The sequence below is a fragment of the Sinocyclocheilus grahami genome, unplaced genomic scaffold (assembly GCF_001515645.1).
Source record: "Sinocyclocheilus grahami isolate Dianchi unplaced genomic scaffold, SAMN03320097.WGS_v1.1 scaffold465.1, whole genome shotgun sequence".
Taxonomy (NCBI): Eukaryota; Metazoa; Chordata; class Actinopteri; order Cypriniformes; family Cyprinidae; genus Sinocyclocheilus; species Sinocyclocheilus grahami.
In genome coordinates, this window is record NW_015505644.1 from 2014873 (window position 1) to 2033015 (window position 18143).

An 18143-nucleotide genomic window follows, 5' to 3' on the forward strand; every position below is an offset into this window, starting at 1 on the left:
AAAAGAACCAAAGAAGTACATTTCTTTTTTTGTTACCAAGTCACATATGACATATCTTGTCATAAAAGGACTATGATAAGAACAGGCCTCCTCACTCAGTATTTCATTATAATGTCTCTCAGAGAGAACCTTGCTCTAATTGGCAAAAATGTCTTTCTGTGCCATTGAGAACTCACCATATAATGGCCACAAAACCAGCATGTTTAATTGGCCATAGTCATTTTAGCAGTGGTTAAAACAGCAACGCAATTTGCGATGATATTTCTCATTACATGGTTCTCCTCTGCAAAGCCCAGCTACAGTAAGCCTTTCCTTAATATGTTTCAGTCCATTTCTGTGTTTAAAGAAGACAAGTGGACATCGTTTAGCAACGAGAACTTGGAATGTCACAGATTTTCTCGGTCCAAACCTTAAATTCAGTGCCCTCAAGCCACCTCTGAATGCTTGAAATTTAGCATTGCCTTATAGTACATCCGACACATTTAAATGGTCTCTTTCTGTTCCAAACCATGTTTCTTGTGTGGTTGATAGGTGCTAGCAGAGCCATTGCTCAGGATAGACCCTTTAGTAATGCCTGTACTGACAGTGGACAAAGGAAAACTCTCATAACTCTCGGGTGGCCCCCAGCAGCGGCACCTGGAAAGCAACAATTTCAGCTCCTTCTGGAAGTTATTGTTTAGGAACCCATAGATCACTGGGTTCACACAGGTCGACGCCATGGCGGTGAGGTGACAAGCTGAGAAAATGGTGTCGTGCTGGCAGACGGGAATTGCTTCGTGGTTCCAGTCAAAAATCGTGTTGAAAACATTCAGTGGCAGCCAACAGAGGGCGAACGCTGCTACAATCGAGGCTAGCATGGCGTTGACTCTCTTTGAGCCTTTGGTCTTCTTCTGCTGCCCACCTCGAGCCCTTTCGACTATGTCTTTACGGCGACTCAGACGCAAAAATATGCGGAAATAACAGACGAGAATGAGCGCCAATGGTAAGCAGTACTGGCACAGCAGCAGCGTTGTGGTATAAGTAAGTCGATTCCCCTCAGATGGCCACTGTTCAATGCAGATGAAGTGATCGCTGAAGGGGTTGAAGGGAAGACTGAGGTTGTGGAAGGGTGAGTTTGTGAGGATGTTGAATGAAAGGAACGGAAGGGAGATAAAACATGCTATGATCCAGATAACCGCGACAGCCAGGTAGGAGTGTCTGACGACTGGTTTCCAACCGGTAGGATGGATGATGAGCTGGTGCCTTTCCAAGGCAATGAGAACCATAGAGAAAATCGAAACCGTTACGGACATACACTGAACGAATGGCGTCACCTTACACAAAGCCTCGCCCAAAATCCATCGATCCATAAGGGTGTAGATAATGGTGACCGGTAAACACACCAAGCAAACAAGGATATCAGAGCATGAGAGATTGACGATGAAGATGTTAGTCACATTGCGCATCTCCTTTTGTCGTGTGATGACTAAAACCAGGCAAGTGTTGCCCACCAGGCCCACTGCTAACATGGTGCTGTATGCTACGATGAGGAAAGTGGTGCTGCTGAGGGAGGTTGGACAGACGGGATCCTCCAATAACCAAGAGCCAGAGCTGTTGTTCAGATGAGACCGCTCCATTGCCGTCAGTTGCTGCAGTATCTCTTGAAATGAACGATGATCGCTCTGTCTGGCTTATTCTCCTGGGAGGTAAGGAAATGAAGCGGAACTGTCCAGCGCAAGGCTGCTCCTTCCCAACACCAATTTTCTTTTAGTGCCCAAGTTGTCTCATCTTATTTTTTTGCATAGCGCAGAACTGTTGATCTGGGAGACCTGAGGACAGAACAATAAAAAATAGCTCTCAAGATCAGAGGAAAAAAACCGAAGCTGCAAAACATTACAACAATATGACCCCCCCGCTCAGAAACATCATGCACATTCAAACATTCTAACTGCTGGGACACATGCTCCCTCAAGATATTTTGAATGCAGCTTCCAAAAAATATGATTATCGTAAGTTAAAAACACTCACACACAAATAACTGTTGTTCCAAAATGCATAAAAGTGTAGTAGTCTATATGTAATGGTAATGGGAACCAAAAAAAAAAAAAAAGGATGACCAAATTAAACAGAGGCAGTGTGAGAATACAAAAAGTTTCATATAGATTAATATTTATTCAAACTTGAAAAACATGAATAATCTGAGACTCAAAAATATTACATTCATGAAAAAAGAATAGACAAAAAAGGGACAAATTCTCATCTAAAAACATCCAAATGAGCAAAAATGCAGAATACAAACTTCACAAAAATATACCAAAAAGAACTCAAAAGAAAAACATCAACAAAATACCTGCAGCCCTCAGGCCACACTCCTCACTGCCGTAAAACAAATACAAACTAACTCCATTAAACAAAGACAGTCAGCCAGCACCATTACCCTATGGGGAGGGACATATTCACATACAACATTTAACATTTTCCCATAAACCTCAAGTGCAGAAGAAACATTTGATCATATCATTCAGAATTAACAATCTACTCTCTTATGCAATAAAAAGAATAATTTACAATGCAGTGAACAGAAAAATATAACAGGAGCAACTCGGCTGCATTATCCCTGAAACACCCATTCGCCGTTAACCATTGGTACATTCTCAAACTTAGCAGAACAAAGAATTTGTGATGGTCACACTATATGGAAGCCAATTTCCACCGCTGAATAAAGAATAAAAAAATTAATTGCAACCTTTTATCTCACATTTTTTTTCTTTTTTCTCAGAATTGTGTGACACAAAGTCAGAACTGCATGCTATAAAGTGATATTTGATATTTATCTCACAATTCTGAGAAATAAAGTCAAAGTTGTTATATATACAACTTTGTTTACTTGCAATTGTAAAAAAAAAGTGTTTGCTTTTTTTCCCATTCAGAAGTGGACTTTATAACTTGCGATTGCAAGTTTATATCTCACAATTTTGAGAAGAAGTAAAAACTTTTTTTAGAATTGTGAGATTGTCACGCTACGGTGAAAGGAGGAGCTCATGACGAAGGAGATTAATTCAAATAGTATTTAATATAATCCACACTCTCGCACAACACAAACTGTTGCATAACACCCCGGACTACATATCCCATCATTCTTTGCACGATTTGCACACTGCACTGATTGCACACAGCTGTTTCTAATCACCTCACTCACTATATAACACCCACTCTAACCACCTTTCTCTGCTGAGTATTGTTTAGCCTGTACCCCTTTCTGAGTCTCCGTGTTTTCCTTGTTTTGCCTCGCCTTGCCTGTTTTTGTGGTTTTTGATCTTTGCCTGTTTTCTTGGATTTCTCTCTCTCGTCTCGCCCCTGTGATTCTGTCTGCTTATCGGTGACCTACGCTAGCCCTGTGACTATTCTTGTGTTTTGCCCGCCATATACCTGTTTGCCAGTGTTTTGACCCTGCCTGTTTACCACGTCTCTTAAATAAAGCCTGCAGATGGATCCACATGTCTCACGTCTTGTCAGCCCCGTTACAACATCACATACAGCGACATTAATATGGACGAGGGACTGAACAGGCTAGAACTAAAGTAAGGGTACTAATGAGGGACAGACAGGTGAGGAGGATGAATTAATAATGACTAAACGAGAACAGGAACATAACCAAATAAGGGCACACAGAAACTAAACTAAAACAGAAGACAGGAAAACGACAACTGAGTCCATGAGTCTGACAGTTCGCCCCCCTTCCGGAAGGTGCGACCTTGTGCTGCAGAGATAAAGGGAGGGACAGGGGGGGAGGACTTTGGCGGAGGACAAAGGAGCGGATGTGGGATGGTGACAGGGGATGGCAAAGGGCTGGCAGAAGGGCAGGAAGACAGTACAGGAGGAGGGTCGGGTGGAGGACCGACTCCCATGAGGAGGAAAACAGGGAGGAGACGATGGAGGGAGGAGCCATGGAAGAAACAGGAGGAGCAAGGTCGGATCAGATGGAGGCAGGAGCCAGGGAGAAGACAGGAGGGAGCCGGAGGAGCCAGGCAGTACTCAGATCCCAGTCAAGATGGCAGCCCACGGTGGAGCCGACGGAGGGAGGAGCCATGGTGAAGGAAGGGCTGATGGCTCCAGGGGCCGACCGATGGCGGCGGAGCAGGTGGTGGTGAAGCCCGAGGCAGAGACGGAGAACTGAAGAGCCAGGGAGACGGGGAGGACCTGGAGGGCCAAGGCAGAGCAGATGGCTCCGGCGACCGAGGTAGGGATCTGGAAGGCCGCAGTGGAGCCAGAGTGACAGAGGACCAAGGTGGAACCGGAGGGAAGGAGGGACGAGGTGTAGCCGGAGGAGTCGAGTCCCAAGGCGGCGGATGGTTGACGACAGACCAAGGCGGAGCCGGAGGGACGAGGGAGCCCAGCGGAGCTGGTGGACTGACGGGCCATGGCGGAGAGGAGGGAGCTAGGAGCCACTGTGGAGCCGCTGGGTCAAAGGGCCGAGGCGGAGTCTGGGACTCAGAGGCTGGAGGCAGAGACAAAGGATCCTCCAGCCAGGACGCCGATGGAGACGGGCAGACCCGCAGCGATCCCACCACACAGATGGTGGGCTGAGGGTGTCTTTTCTTTAGTCATTTCATTACTTGAACACATTCTCTTCATCTCCCTCTTTGTATTCAGCACATCCAACACCAAAGCAGTGAATTATGAAACATTCTCTGGTAAATCTCTTTTTAGGACAATCTATCTAACACCCCAAAAAAAGGCAAATACATCACACAGGCAACAAATGCATCATACATTTTAACTCTGATTGCAGCTTGTGTCATAAATTTTTAATGCATCAGCAGTGATGTTGCCTGATGAGTGTGTATTTATAAGAAAAACATCAACATTGTAATAATAGCAGACAGTGTGTATCTCTAACAGAGAGGAATTCCATTCAGACAACACAATGCAAATAACAACATGATTATGCTCGAACGAATGTGCTTGTGCTAATGCTTGACTTCACAAATGACGTAACCTGCCCACTTATAGCTGCCACTGTTGCTTTAGTGTTTGGTTTAGGGCTGAACGATTAATTGCATTTGCGATAATATCGCGATATGAAAATTTTCGATTTTCCAATCGCAGAGGCTGCGATTACATGGTCACGTGACACGCGAGAGTAAAGAGGTGTGTTCGACTTGAAGATCGATCGGTGTATGACATCAAAGTACGGCGAGCGAGAGAAAGCATAAGGAGACGTCCGCACTCTCTTATAACTCTCGCAGTGCTTTGATGACACACACCCATCGGTCTAAGCAGCGCTGCTTCAAGTCGAGTGCGGGCCATCAGCAGAAAAAGAAAAGAAATAAGTAAACAGCCAAAGGATGTAACTTAGAATGGGAGATGGATCGGTTTGTGAAAGTGAAGAGAAAAGCCATAGATGAAGTCGCACAGACCCAGGCAGGTGCTGGTCATTCACAAGCTAAATGCAGAAAATATGACGAGGCATATCTTGCTCTCGGCTTCACTCACTGTGTCTATACCTGACACAACAGTTGTCGCGTCGCACCGCAACAGCCCTACACTGAATGCGACAAAGCGACCGGTGCAAATCATTTGAACTTCGTGTCAGTATGTGAAAAATAGAACAAGGCATCAGTTTAATGTCGGGTTTTGTTGCGCCGCGCTGCATCCAGTGTAGACAGCGTCACTGATTATAATGTTTCTACTGTATTTTGCCGCTCGCGTCCGGTGTAGACACGGTGTTTAATGTCGTTGGTGAGGAGGAAAGCCTGTGTGTGTCCTATGCCTTAGCGGACAGCAAGAAACCTACAAAAAAATAATAAATAACAGGGAGAGAATAATTATAATAAGTTATTCTCTCTATGCTATTTTTCAATGTTTCAAGTGATGCAGGTGTTTTTTTCCCTGTAGGTTTTTTAAATTAAAAAAACATTAATTTTTCATAATGATTAGTGAAATGATTTGGTAGTCTGAGGGGGGCGCAACCAAAAAAGTTTGAGAACCACTGGTCTAAAGTTAACAATGTTTACACCAGGCTTATTTAAACATAATTATTACATGCTTACAAGGTTGGAAGTTCAACAAATCAGTCAATATACTGTGATTGTAGTTGTTAAATAAAAATGTCATTCATATCAATTCATGCATCACCTAATTTCATCGTAACAAATAGGCCTGGCTTACAGAAAAGAACATTTATGTTTAATCTTTCTAATAGTGTGTTGGTCATACTATACAATGATTTATAGCTTGTCTTTGTTGAATAATACAGAACATAAAGAGCTTTAAAAAAATAATTGCATATTAAATCGCAATCGCAATATTGGTAAAAACAATCGCAATTAGATTATTTTCCAAAATCGTTCAGCCCTAGTTTGGTTGGTGTTGCATGTTTTTAGAAATATTTACGATAAGACAAAAGCTACATAACTCGAGGGAAATGTTATAGTGGAAGTGTGACAGTGTTAACTGTCAACATGTTATGGCATGAAATCAGATGGCATGATGTCTTTTAATTTTCATTTTACCACCTCACTATCAAGGCAACAGCAGTAAAATGAGCATAGCATCCATACATTTAGTCAGTCAATCTAGAAGACCTATAGTCATTACTAGAAAAATTAATGGCAGTAATAATCATTAATACCCACAGATGGTGGGCTGAGGGTGAGCAGAGGGGCTGCCAGGAGACAGCGGTGGCGATGGTGAGGACTGGTGCAGAGGTGGTGGGAGAGGGATGCTGGGTGGGCGTTCAGGATGATCAGGGGGCTTAGGAACGGTGTGTGCTGCCCACACACACCATAAGGCCACTTCCAGCACCATGAGTGCCAGCGACAGGGGAACGACCTCTGTGGTCGTTTCAGGACAGATAGACAGTTCGGGATAGGCAGACAGATAGTTCAGGGCAGGCAAAGAGTTCAGACGAAGGTGGGAGAAGAGGGGGGGCATGTCTGCATATATATCCCAGTAGTAGTCCACTGAGCTCGGCTCACCCTCAGCCATGGTGCAGTGGGTGGAGCTTCCCTCCGTGCTCTCGCTGTCCATAGCACTCTCCCCCGTGGAGAGCGCTGTAGCCGGCTCTCGCACCTGGTCTGACATCACTTGAGGTTCTGGCTCAAAGGCAATCCTCAGTTCTGTCACTCCATTAGGTGATGGCTCGTCAGTCGCGGTGGGCTCAGGCTTGGGCTCTGTGCAGCGGTGTGATGGTGGGCTGGGCTCTGGGTCTGGATGTGTTCCGGATCGGGGGTTGATGCTCCCCAGACACCGGATGATGGCCTCCCTCCAAGTCAGTCCCGGGGTGTCTTGAGGTGTCGATTGCGTGGTGAAGATTCACCCCAATCCAGAACAGAAACTTCAGTGTCTTATTGTCAAATGGGCAGGTCGTAGCGAAAAAAATTAAGTCTTTGGCGAAGTTCAGCAGGTCAGGGTTAGCACGGGCAATGGAGATGAGTCGGGAGGTGTAATAATCCATTAAAAAAAACTGACAAAAATTAGGAAAAATAAATGGGGAAAACACGACGGATAATCTCTTTCTTTTTTGTGGGTCTGGTATTCTGTCACGCTAAAGTGGAATGAGGAGTGCACGACGAAGGAGATTAATTCAGACAGTATTTAATATAATCCACACTAGGGTAAATCCACAAAGGCAGACAGAAGACACACGTAGCACATCACATACAGCAACATCAAGCAACATTAATACCAGACGAAGGACAACTGAACAGGCTATAATTAAATTAGGGGAGCTAATGAGGGACAGACAGGTGAGGACGATTAACTAATAATGACTAAATGAGAACAGGAACATAACCAAATAAGGGCACACAGGAACTAAACTAGAACAGAAGACAGGAAAACGGCAACTGAAAGAGAACACAAGTGCATGAGTCTGACAGAGATGTAGATAAAAAGTAGCAATAACCATTTTCATTTATTTTTTTTAGAGGCGGAAATGGGCTTCCATAAGTCTACAGTTGGTCAGTCCAATCAAATTATATATTTTACCCACCCTGACGCTTATACAGTCGCATAAAAACAGGAAGCATTTAGTTAGAAACCAGAACAAAATACAGACCCTTTCAAGTGATCTACATTAAAAGTAAAGCAAAGCTTATCTCTTTGTTCACAAAAATACCCTTATTAGAAAAACAGGACAGTGACAGACTGGTCTGACAGAGATGTAGATAGATAAAAAGTAGCAATAACCATTTTCATTTATTTTTTTTAGTGGCGGAAATGGGCTTCCATAAGTCTACAGTTGGTCAGTCCAATCAAATTATATATTTTACCCACCCTGACGCTTATACAGTCGCATAAAAACAGGAAGCATTTAGTTAGAAACCAGAACAAAATACAGACCCTTTCAAGTGATCTACATTAAAAGTAAAGCAAAGCTTATCTCTTTGTTCACAAAAATACCCTTATTAGAAAAACAGGACAGTGACAGACTGAAGCTCCTTGTTCTGTTCTTTGATATTTCTTTTGTTCTGCTCTTTTTGACTTTAGACATTTCATTACTTGAACACATTCTCTTCATCTCCCTCTTTGTATTCAGCACATCCAACACCAAAGCAGTGAATTATGAAACATTCTCTGGTAAATCTCTTTTTAGGACAATCTATCTAACACCCCAAAAAAAGGCAAATACATCACACAGGCAACAATATATATATATATATACACACACACACACACATACACAGTGGTGTGAAAAAATGTTGGCCCCCTTCCTGTTTTTGACATTTTTGGCATATTTGTCACACTTAAAAGATTTAGATCAAACTAATTTTAATATTACACAAAGATAATGCAAGTAAATACAAAATGCAGTTTTTAAATGATTATTTATTTTATTAAGGGAAAAAAGCTGTCCAAACCTGGCAAAAAAATAAGAAATCAGGAAGGGGGCCAACACTTTTTCACACCACTGTAGATAAAAAGTAGCAATAACCATTTTCATTTATTTTTTTTAGAGGCGGAAATGGGCTTCCATAAGTCTACAGTTGGTCAGTCCAATCAAATTATATATTTTACCCACCCTGACGCTTATACAGTCGCATAAAAACAGGAAGCATTTAGTTAGAAACCAGAACAAAATACAGACCCTTTCAAGTGATCTACATTAAAAGTAAAGCAAAGCTTATCTCTTTGTTCACAAAAATACCCTTATTAGAAAAACAGGACAGTGACAGACTGAAGCTCCTTGTTCTGTTCTTTGATATTTCTTTTGTTCTGCTCTTTTTGACTTTAGACATTTCATTACTTGAACACATTCTCTTCATCTCCCTCTTTGTATTCAGCACATCCAACACCAAAGCAGTGAATTATGAAACATTCTCTGGTAAATCTCTTTTTAGGACAATCTATCTAACACCCCAAAAAAAGGCAAATACATCACACAGGCAACAAATGCATCATACATTTTAACTCTGATTGCAGCTTGTGTCATACATTTTTAATGCATCAGCAGTGATGTTGCCTGATGAGTGTGTATTTATAAGAAAAACATCAACATTGTAATATTAGCAGACAGTGTGTATCTCTAACAGAGGAATTCCATTCAGACAACACAATGCACATAACAACATGATTATGCTCGAACGAATGTGCTTGTGCTAATGCATTTAAACATTAATATTAATCAAAAATATTTATTTCCCAAAGAAGGTGAATAAATAATATGTATACAGAACATAGAAATAACCAACTAAATGATAATAATAACTGGTATTGTACAAAATATCTTAACCCAGTAATTGACACAGAACTGGAACAGACTTACATGATGTTATACAATGTTGTTATGAAACTGTTATGGAACTGCAGTCTAAGTGGCTAAAGCTCAGGGCTGCTGGTACCTTGAAGGTTTCTGGTTTGAGCCCCACAGCACCATCATGCCGCTGAGCAACACACTTGTTGCACCAAAGGCACAAACACATATAAAAGGCGTATATATCCAACACTGGGAAACTCATACTTGTCTGTAAAACAATTTGAGCAGAGAACCTGATAATTAAAGCAGCACTTACTCGCCCTCCTTCTCTCCATCTGTCTCAGATTTTCTCCATCCACTGATGTTTCTTGATTTCTTAAAGCTTTCTTTGCAGTAATAGCTACTGAGCCTGCATGTAAGCACACTGGCAGGTAATGAATAACCCAGTAAGGTTTAACAATGGGTGAGAATCTAATTATGAGCATAATCCTGCCGCTTTAAACCCATCTCATTTCCTCATACCCACGTGAGACTTACAGCTAAAATACATTCAGCTACATATAAGAATAAATCCTTTCGCTTTGGCCTCCGCCTGTCTCTCTTTTGGCTAAGAAAATAATGAGCCAATTATAGTAAATACATTGCAGTTAATAATTCCTTAAGCAATATCAATATTCAAAGCAATTAATAACCTAAAAGTATGCAATTTCAGCGCCAAATGGAATTGCAAAAATAATGGCTCTGTCGCAAATCCTCCTCCGAATCTGCTCTACACTGCATGGGCTGCTAAAAAAAAGGGTCACACTCATTAACAGTCTTTAAAACTTGAAATTACAAATCAGACACCTTATTGGAGAAAGTGTCTTAATCAGGGAAACATCGATGATTGAACCGAATGCGCCTCCCGAGATTTCGACAGGAGAGGAATAAGGAATGTAGAGTGCAATTCTGCATTCAAACAGCCAAATTACATTTAACAGCAGACGCCATATGCAATTATTAAATAAAGCCTGAGAGATTACATAATCACCATGACAATAATGGCTGTGATTCCCATTAATGAATAATTCATTAGATTATGTGCATTTAAAATTGTTTATGATTGTAAACTGTCATTTTGAAAATGTTGACGATTTTCTTTTTCTTCTTAATTGAATCCACATGAGTAAGGCCAGTGTTGTGCAAGATTCCTCTCCCTCTGTTGTATCGCCTTTGGAACCCAATGCAACAAAATACTTTTTATGTGTCCTCTATTCAGTGCCTGATTAGAAATGATACAAAATCACTTTACAGTGTGCTTATTCTTAATCACAATATTAACTATTTAATTATTTTGTTTTACATTATATGTCACAAAATAATACAGAACCTAAAAATGGTAAAGTCAAACATTTCCCTTTCTTTGTGTTTTCAGCCTTCGGTTCCCTTGTAACAAGTGAAAGCACTAATATATATACAGTATATTCTGGATGGAATAGGTTGTAAAAGACATTTATTAAAAAAATTAAAAATATATGGTTCAGCTGTGACCAAATAAAATAATTAAATAAATAAATAAATATTATATCAAATTTGGGGTCAGTAAGTTAAAATGAACTAACTTTTATTTAGTAAAGATGCATTCAAATGATGAAAAGATGCATTAAATTTAAAACCTACAGTAAAGACTTGTTTAAAAAAAATAAATGCAATGATGTTCAACATATTTAATTAATTATAAACTGTATAATGCAATGAAAGCACTGCTATTATGAATATCAATTAAGAATTTTGGCATAAACATGTAAATTACTATAAAATGATTGTCAAAGAAAAGACAGTGATATAAAGGTAAAAATATAGAAAAATAAAGGTTTGTTCTGATATTATTCATTAGAATTGTCCTGGATTTTTAAGTCTTCTTACAGACACTAATTTTAAGTGCCGTTTAGTCAACTAGGTGACTACGTCACATGGAAAATATACATAACTGGAAATTAGCGAGCTTCAAGTACATCATGAAACTCAGTGCAAGTCCATTACGGTTTCTACAAAAAAATATTAAGCAACACAATTGTTTAAAATATTGATTATAACAATAAATGTTTCTTGAGCAGCAAATCAGCATATTAGAAGGATTTCTGAAGGATCATGTGACGCTGAAAATTCAGCTTTGCATCACATGAATAAATGACTAACATATATTGAAATAGAAAACAGTTCATTTAAATTGCAACAATTTGTCACAATAGTAGTGTTTTACTGTATTTTGATCAAATGAATGAAGCCTCGGTGAGCTCAAAAATTTCTGAAAAAGATGGCAGATTTCTTCGCTCATACTGTGCCATTGAAATGAATGGGAATGCCAATGGATCTCTCCAGGTATTGTAGAGCTGATTGTTAGAAACTAGCTGCCATGCTCCAAAAAACTTCCGTAAGATGAATTTCCAGCAGGGCTCTGAGCTCATTTGGACTTTGCTGGCGCAGTAGCTGAGACCAGCTGAAACTGCAGGTCCCTGTTGAGCATAGACTTCTGTTTTGCCAGAAGTGCAGGTATGAATTTTTAAGAGCTGCTTCATGAGTTCGTGGCTATGAAAGCAAAATGAAGTAATGTTGATACTCAATGTACTTGTAAGTTACCACAAGCAATGGCTTATTTCTGTAATGTGATAGTATAGTACCTGGTGTGTGTTTGGAGAGAAAAGTGACATTGCCTAAATTTCAGCATCGGAAAACATGCCACATCGTGCAGGTTTTTCCATCGCTCTGTGACACTTGAGCTTCAGAAACCTGTGTATTAGCATGCATAACACAAGGAATGCCTATATTTATAACAGAGCTCGCCACGGGGGGCGTTAGTGGGGAGGTTTCAAGATGAGCTTTGCGTTGATAGCTGTCAGATGTAGCACATTCGACAGTGCTACAGTCAAAAGAAGACATCCCATAAACATGCATGTTTTATTCAAGTTAATGAACAGTGCCGTGGTGTGAAGTGTGGACAGACATTCATTAGCGGTTTCATAATCTAAAGGGGAAAAATCATGATTTGCATTCAAATACAGCACATTTTAAACATGTCTCTGTGCCTGCTGAGCATTTATTGAAAAGAAAAACAGCATGAGCTTTACTAAACAGTGGGGTTCAAAAATCTGACACTGCTTTGAACATCTGGGGATTTTGTCTTTAAAGCTCCCCTGAAATGCTTAGAAACACGCAGCGTTACTCTATGTGTTGACGTCATTTTAACTGAAACAGGAAGACAGGGCGGGACATATCAAGCAGCCCCGCCCCTTTTTAAAATAGCCAATAGCATTCGTTTTTATCACAACTTGGCCTAGAGCCGTTCAGAGCCGTTGAGCTCCGTAAAAGCCGCAATTGACAGGGTATGCCAGCCACAATCTCATCCATATTGCTATAAAATATAGCATTCTGTGTAGAATTCAAATAGCTCCGATACATTTTGTGGTCTGCGCCGACTCGCGCATGTGATCCGCTCCATACTATCGTGTCTCTGGACCGGAGCAGAGTGTGTGTGCGGTGCGGTGGTTAGCGTGACACAGCGCGGAACCAGACTTCTTGTTTTCCTCAATGGAAAGCATATTTACACTGTTTGAACCATTCCCTGTCCCCTATATAGTGCACTACGTGCCATACACTGTACAGAAAATACTAATTCTGTGGACAAGTGACCAGTTTCACCCGTGGCTTCAGCGTCTATTTTATAATGTAGGGGGTGGGACTTCAGATTCTAGAGAGCATTTGATTGGACAGAAAGTTTGATGAGAAGCTGAAGTACGTTGTGACGTCAAAAAAAATCATTGAGCCGTTTTGGCGGAAGTGACGAGTTGCAAGCTTTGAATGCTTATATCTTCTAAATGCGAATTTTGTCACTGTTTTGGAGCACACTGCCTTATAGATAACCTTAAGACTAACATATTGATACTAACACCCAAAAAAAACTTTAATTTTGATTTCATGGAGACTTTAAGATCCTGGTTTAGGACCAATTTAAAACAAAGAAAAGTTGGCAAAATGAGAATATACAAGTATAATACAAATAAAATAAACAATTACATTTAAAAATTACAATGAATACTTTAAATGTAACATTAAGTAAAATGAATAACAAATTGATAAAACAATACATATAAAATATATATTAAATAAATACACTATTAAAGATTCTGCACCACTTACATCACTAATGCACTATTTAGGTCATTTAATAAGTCATTCTGTTTCAATGGTCAACTTTTTATACAGAGACTCAGATGTTCTTGCTTCCATTAAAGCAGAGGTTTCTGATCTTTTGCAATGGACTCACAAATATGATCATCCTCACGCGAGGGACCCCCATCCTACATTTAAAAATCTAATTAATCTTGCGATTAATGGTCATTCTTCATCAGGGACATGGCAAATACTGAGAGATTCTGAAATATATGTCACTTTTCTAATTCAACTTCAATTACTTGTAATTCTGGTCATATTGTTTGCAACAAAAAGCACTGGATCAAATTAGAAGAAAATAAAGGTTATGTAAGTGACACATCTCAAAATCTCACTTCAGTTTTTTCTTAAAGACACTTGATCTCCCAAAGGAAGTTCATCTGAAAAGTTCATGCTGTACTCCTTCTTCTCAGATCTTACTTCACCGCTATAACGAGAGAAACAAACTAGTTTTAGATCAGAGAGGCAGCCATCAAAGATGAAAGGTGGCTCATACTGCACCTGCACTCTATCAGCCATCTCACTTTTAGACTTCTACACCATCTCTTACACGTTTTAACAGAGAGTAGTAGGAAGAAGGCTAATAGACCTTATTTTGATACTAAAACCTTATATGCGACAGCTAATACTGCCTCTCCACACAAGCAATACTTATCTTGTCAATCTTCAAGCAATTAAGTTCAACCATCCAGTCAAATTGAACTGTATCACATGTCAAGTCAGATGAATTGTTTAGCAGTAATAAAAACACTAAAAATCAGGGAACAAAGACTTGGGTTAAACCATTCCACACCTCAGAAGCAAAGCTCAAATACTATTTAAATACAGCTTTTCAAATGAGTTATTCGAAGTCAAAAGCGACCAAAAAGAAAATCTGGCATCAAATGCAGAATTCAAAAAAGAATAGTGCAAAGTATGCGATCAAGGACTAATACTAAAACGTATTTTTAAGATGCTCTGAGACTATATAAGATCACAGTAACAACATGGAATGAGAAAATATATCTTGGTATCTGTTTTACTGAAACATTTTGTTTGTGAAGGCCTCAAAAACTCTTACCAATATCTGTAGAAATAAGCAGACGATAGAAAATGTTCCCTGTCAAGCCTTGCCGAAGTTGATCTGATCTGCATTCAAAATGTCACAGAACATATATAGCTTACATTTGTTCTTTTTTGCACCTGATTGTGCACCTGTGGTACTCGTGCACTATTTATAACTGCATGCCTCTTATGTAACAAGTATCTTTAGTTTTCATGTCTTTGGCAGGTGATAATGAGTAGAGTTGAGTGTGAAAAAGCAGCACTTGCCCATTTCTCCAGCGAGTGTGAAGACAGCGCATGAGAATCAAAGCTTTTGATGCATCGGTGTTTGTGTCTGTCTTTGATACCTTGGATTGTTAGGGATTTATGACCTTAGAAACAGCTCTGAAGGGAAATACAGCCCAATTATAATGAGGACAGCAAACCGGTTAGGAATATCTAGCACTTATAATATTCACATGGTGGAAATGACTTTGAGTATTCACTCGTTGAGGTGTTTTTTGTTTTTGTTTTTTTCAGAACAGAGCACTTGTGTTAAGAGGCCGGCTCTTACTGAAAGAGCCATTAGCTTGAGATGAAAAGATATTTACATATTTCCATTGTAATAAATGTGAAAGCATGAATAATGGCTATGAGACTGAAGCAAATCCTGGTGTACAGAGATGCAGGTTTTCTTTGCTGTCTTGAATGAAAATGAGGTGATGTAGTAATCAAATCAAATTAATTTATTAATTATATACTTTGTTTATATCACTAATAAGCATATCTGAACTATGATGAACAAGCATGCACAAATAAATGTTGTTTATTAAACTGTCTGATTAAATGTACCGGTAGCCCTAAAAACAACTTAATCTTTCTTGCAACACACATATACACACTCACTAAGAGTTGTCATTAAGATGAACAAAATAGAACAAAAAATCAGAATAGAAGAGAACAACAAAATAACAGGAAAACAGCATAACATAATATAATTTAACTATATAGAAAATAACAAAATAAACCAACAGAAGAATAGAATAGAATAGAATAGAATAGAATAGAATAGAATAGAATAGGTCAACAAAATAACAGGACAACCGAATAACAACAGAATTAGTCAATATAGAATATAACAGAATGAACTAACAAAGAAGAATAGAATAGAATAGAATATGTCAACAAAAGAACAGGACAATAGCCTAGCATAATAGAATGTGTCAATATATAAGAAGAAAAAACAGAATAAACCAACACAAGAGAATAGAATAGAATGGAATGGAATAGAATAGAATAGGTCAACAAAAGAACAGGACAACAGCCTAACATAATAGAATTTGTCAATATAGAAAATAACTGAATAAACTAACACAATATAATAGAATAGGTCAACAAAATAACAGGACAACCGAATAACAACAGAATTAGTCAATATAGAATATAACAGAATGAACCAACAAAGAAGAATAGAATATAATATGTCAACAAAAGAACAGGACAATAGCCTAGCATAATAGAATGTGTCAATATAGAAAACAACTGAATAAACCAACACAAGAGAATAGAATGGAATAGAATAGGTCAACAAAAGAACAAGACAACAGCCTAACATAATAGAATTTGTCAATATAGAAAATAACAGAATAAACTAACACAATAGAATAGAATAGAATAGAATAGGTCAACAAAATAACAGGACAACCGAATAACAACAGAATTAGTCAATATAGAATATAACAGAATGAACCAACAAAGAAGAATAGAATAGAATGTCAACAAAAGAACAGGACCATAGCCTAGCATAATAGAATGTGTCAATATAGAAAAAAAACAGAATAAACCAACACAAGAGAATAGAATAGAATGGAATAGAATAGAATAGGTCAACAAAAGAACAAGACAACAGCCTAACATAATAGAATTTGTCAATATAGAAAATAACAGAATAAACTAACACAATAGAATAGAATTGAATAGGTCAACAAAATAACAGGACAACCGAATAACAACATAATTAGTCCATATAGAATATAACAGAATGAACCAACAAAGAAGAATAGAATATGTCAACAAAAGAACAGGACAATAGCCTAGCATAATAGAATGTGTCAATATAGAAAACAACTGAATAAACCAACACAAGAGAATAGAATGGAATAGAATAGGTCAACAAAAGAACAAGACAACAGCCTAACATAATAGAATTTGTCAATATAGAAAATAACAGAATAAACTAACACAATAGAATAGAATAGAACAGAATAGAATAGAATAGAGCAGCGATTATTTTAAACATAAGATCACTGACAGGACTGAACGGTGAACAAATGATCTGATCGGAACATCATCGGAGTCTCCAACATCATACGCATAGGCACGTGCACGACTTAGAAAAAGTATGTAACAGCTTTCAGAGCCTCTGCATCCAGGAATGAGCGAGGCAGAATTCATAATGCCAGAATATAAAGATCATTTTACCATGAACCGAAGACGCTAAATGTTTCGGTAAGTTCCCTTCATTAACACGCATTTGTGAAACTCTGTTCAGGCGCATCTTACCGTGTGTGGCAGGCGCAAATCCCGTCTCCGTGCCTGCAGCTCGATATCTTCTGTGCAGGAGTAACTGGTGGTTTGAGGAGCCGAGGTTTATCAACCGAACCTGAGGCGCAAGAAGGAGGTGCCTTCAGATGTCGAGCGCTCGAGAGACTCGTTCGCACATGGACTCGGTCTATCTGGTGACATTGACTTCACTTCCTTAATGTTTGGGGTTCCAGAGACCGATATGCTATGAATAATAATAATCATTGAAAAATGACCCAATTATATTCCCTTCAAAATCTTTTCTTCCTAATTAAAACCCACACTGAAACTGCTGCCCTCGATCACATGTATCACACAATGTTCTGTAAAAAAAAAAAAAAAAGATGATTGATGTCAAAAAATAGTGTTCACGTTTGATACTAGTAAGGACACATTTTGAAAAATACAATGAAACAAATAGTTTGTATATATTCTCGGTTTTTGTTTCATGCCTGAGCTCCTTTATTTCATGTGGAACTTTTAGAACATGTTGAAGTTGATATCTATTTAATACCAGTTCTCATCAAATTAAGAAATGTCAAGTGCCATGCATGCTTCCATGTTAATTATGAAACGGAATAAACCAACACAAGAGAATAGAATAGAATGGAATAGAATAGGTCAACAAAAGAACAGGGCAACAGCCTAA

At 38.9% G+C, this 18143-nt stretch overlaps 1 protein-coding gene across 1 annotated transcript; it reads right to left on the reverse strand.

Moving 5' to 3' along the window:
• Window positions 1–482: 482 nt before the first annotated feature.
• LOC107553136 (neuropeptide Y receptor type 1-like) lies at window positions 483–17517 on the reverse strand. Its single transcript, XM_016235256.1, has 2 exons — window positions 17474–17517; window positions 483–1808 (listed from the first exon to the last, which is right to left on the reverse strand). The coding sequence occupies exon 2, from the start codon at window positions 1614–1616 to the stop codon at window positions 483–485; it is 1134 nt and encodes a 377-aa protein (XP_016090742.1). The 5' UTR covers window positions 1617–1808; window positions 17474–17517.
• Between the last annotated feature and the right edge of the window lie 626 nt (window positions 17518–18143).